Below are 2,644 nucleotides of genomic sequence, written 5' to 3'. Positions count from 1 at the left end.
GTCAAATGTTTATAACAACATTAAACCCACAAACTTCCGGAATCGAAAATCTAAAGCAAGACTTTGAAAATGTGAATGCATCTTTCGCACCAAAATTTTATGAGATCTTTATACACATAAAGTTTCGGAATTTAAATCCATGCGCTCCGTAAATTCCGCGGCCTCCGCGAGATGCCACGACGAGCCCGCTCGTCATCAGAACGCCCTTGAAACTTTGTGCTCGGATGGGGCTCCTTGCGTTATGTGACTCCCGGTGTATGGGCGTTGCCGCGAAATACAGCCCGACTTTGCAATGTTCGTGTTGAAATGTCTTTTCGAGCGTAAAAAGGACATTCTGGACAAACTCCAGAATGATTTCCGGCACCAGGGGTTATTTTGGTCGGCTGTGCCTGACACCCGAAAAAATTTCAGGGGGCGGGCTGAAGCCCGCCCCCCCCCCCCCCCCCCCGTCTGCACCCCTGGGCTCCTGGAGCCATATACAACTCTAAGGCAAACGTCATTGTAGGGTGCGTATACGAGGTCTGTTAGAAAAGTATCCGACCTTATTATATATATACATTTTTTTGCGAACACCTGATGGATATGAAATAATTGAGCGCGCTTGGATCAGCCGACCTTGAACCTTCGTGCGCATGTGCGAATTTTTTTCCCGCCTGCCGATAGTGTCATTCGCTGGGACGCAGCGTTTGAGTGAGGTAGTGCGCAGTGCTCTCGTCGGATATTTATTGCAAGGAATATGGCGGAGCGACTGGAGCAGCGCTACTGCATCAAATTTTGCCAGAAAGTGGGCGACAGCCAAGTGGAAACCATTAGGAAGATTCAGACGGCTTTCGGTGACGATGGTATGAGCAGCACACATATTAAGGAGTTGTACAACCGGTTTAAAGAAGGCCGCACATCGGTGGAGAGCGAGCCACGCTTCGGTCGGCCATCAACATGCCGAAATGACCAGGTCATTGCCGAAGTGAACGCTGTAGTGATGCGGGACCGTCGTGTGACTATCCGAGAAATTGCGGAAGAGGTGGGCATCAGTACTTTTTCTGCACATTCCATTATGACCGAAGATTTGGCCATGAAGAGAGTTACGGCGAAATTCGTGCCGAAGCTGCTCACGGTGGAGCAAAAGTAACTTCGTATTGAAGTCTCACAGGACATGCTGGATTCCACAAACAGTGGCCCCGACTTCATGAACACCATAATCACTGGTGAAGAGTCTTGGGTGTACGGATACGACCCGGAAACCAAATCCCAGTCGTCACAGTGGAAGCATTCCACGTCACTAAGACCAAAGAAGGCCCTCCAAGTGCGCAGCAACTTCAAAGTGATGCTGACTGCTTTCTTTGACTCCCGCAGTGTGGTACACCACGAGTACGCACCGCAGGGTCAAACAATCACCAAAGAGTACTACAGGGTGTCCTCCGTCGCCTACGTGATACTGTGCGGCGCAAGAGACTAGAGTTGTGGTCAACATGAAATTGGCGCATCCATCACGACAATGCTCCTGCACATTCCTCGCACTTGATTCAGACTTTTTTGGCGAAAAGCGAGCTCCTGTAGTTCAACAGCCTTCTTACTATCCTGATATGGCCCCTGCGACTTCTGGCTGTTTCCCAAAATCAAGAGGCCATTGAAATGAGCGCGATTTCAGACAAGAGAGGACATTATGGCTGCAACGACAGCTGAGCTGAATTCCAATCCGAAAGAGGCCTTCTCGGAATGCTTCCTACAATGGCAGCACCGCTGGGAGAAGTCTGTGGAGTCCCAAGGAGGCTACTTTGAGGGTGATTAGGTTTCCAACGCTACAGTTATGCCAGTTTTTCTTCTTCGGCCAAAGGTCGGATACTTTTCTAACAGACCTCTTACAGAGACGTACGCGACGAACGCAAGAGCAGGTGGTGCCGTGCAGTTTCACAGAATGAACGCGTACGCAAGAAGCGCTGGACTAGCGTTGGTGGCTGGAAAATGTACTACCCTAGGTACCTCAAAATTAATAATAAAGGTAAATTTTAAATCAGAACTGCAATGTCGCAAATAATTGTGTCTATAGTAGGAGGTACATTACTGTGCTCGATAACTTCTGCGCGTGATGTATAGAGGATAACGAATTGGCACCCTTGTCTTCAGGAGCCAGACTCTTGCACACGCCTCTGCCTCACAATCAGAGTTGCCAGATTTGGCAATTCCTCACCAGATTGACTACATTTAGAGGCTCCTGGCGACCGAAAAGTGTGCTTGGTGACTTGGCTACTTTCTGGCTACTTTTGGCAGTGATAATTGTTATAGGTATTGGCCGAATCGCACTCCCCACGACGGCCCCCTCGAAGCAACAGCCCCAAACGTCAGATCTTCAAGTCCACGCTTCTGTGTGTTGCAAGCTCGGGAAGCAAACTCACGAGCTGAAAATATAGCCACCACATGGCTGATGGGCCTCTTCGACATGTCCCCCTGGGCTGTCCAGGACTGCCCGAGACGCTTCATGTGCAATGCTCGTTGGCTGAAATCAACGCCTCGGCCAATTCGGGACTGTCATTGACCGATAATTGAACAGGCCCAAGCAGCTCTCTGAGTAACAGGAATTGACCAATCTTAAAGGCAATGCTTTTGCGCCCTTCGAAGGACGGAAGCAGTCCGCGGTGTCCTAATA

At 49.7% G+C, this 2,644-nt stretch overlaps 1 protein-coding gene across 1 annotated transcript; it reads left to right on the top strand.

Moving 5' to 3' along the window:
* Nucleotides 1-736: 736 nt before the first annotated feature.
* Nucleotides 737-1,129, top strand: LOC142571568 (protein GVQW3-like). Its single transcript, XM_075680039.1, has one exon. The coding sequence runs from the start codon at nucleotides 737-739 to the stop codon at nucleotides 1,127-1,129; it is 393 nt and encodes a 130-aa protein (XP_075536154.1).
* Nucleotides 1,130-2,644: the final 1,515 nt, after the last annotated feature.

This window comes from Dermacentor variabilis, chromosome 1, assembly GCF_050947875.1.
Source record: "Dermacentor variabilis isolate Ectoservices chromosome 1, ASM5094787v1, whole genome shotgun sequence".
Lineage (NCBI taxonomy): Eukaryota > Metazoa > Arthropoda > Arachnida > Ixodida > Ixodidae > Dermacentor > Dermacentor variabilis.
This window is presented reverse-complemented; position numbering and strand designations above follow the sequence as displayed.

Bases quoted from the DNA above. Each gene is read 5' to 3' on its own strand.
- LOC142571568 (XM_075680039.1), top strand. From the start codon at position 737: ATGGCGGAGCGACTGGAGCAGCGCTACTGCATCAAATTTTGCCAGAAA.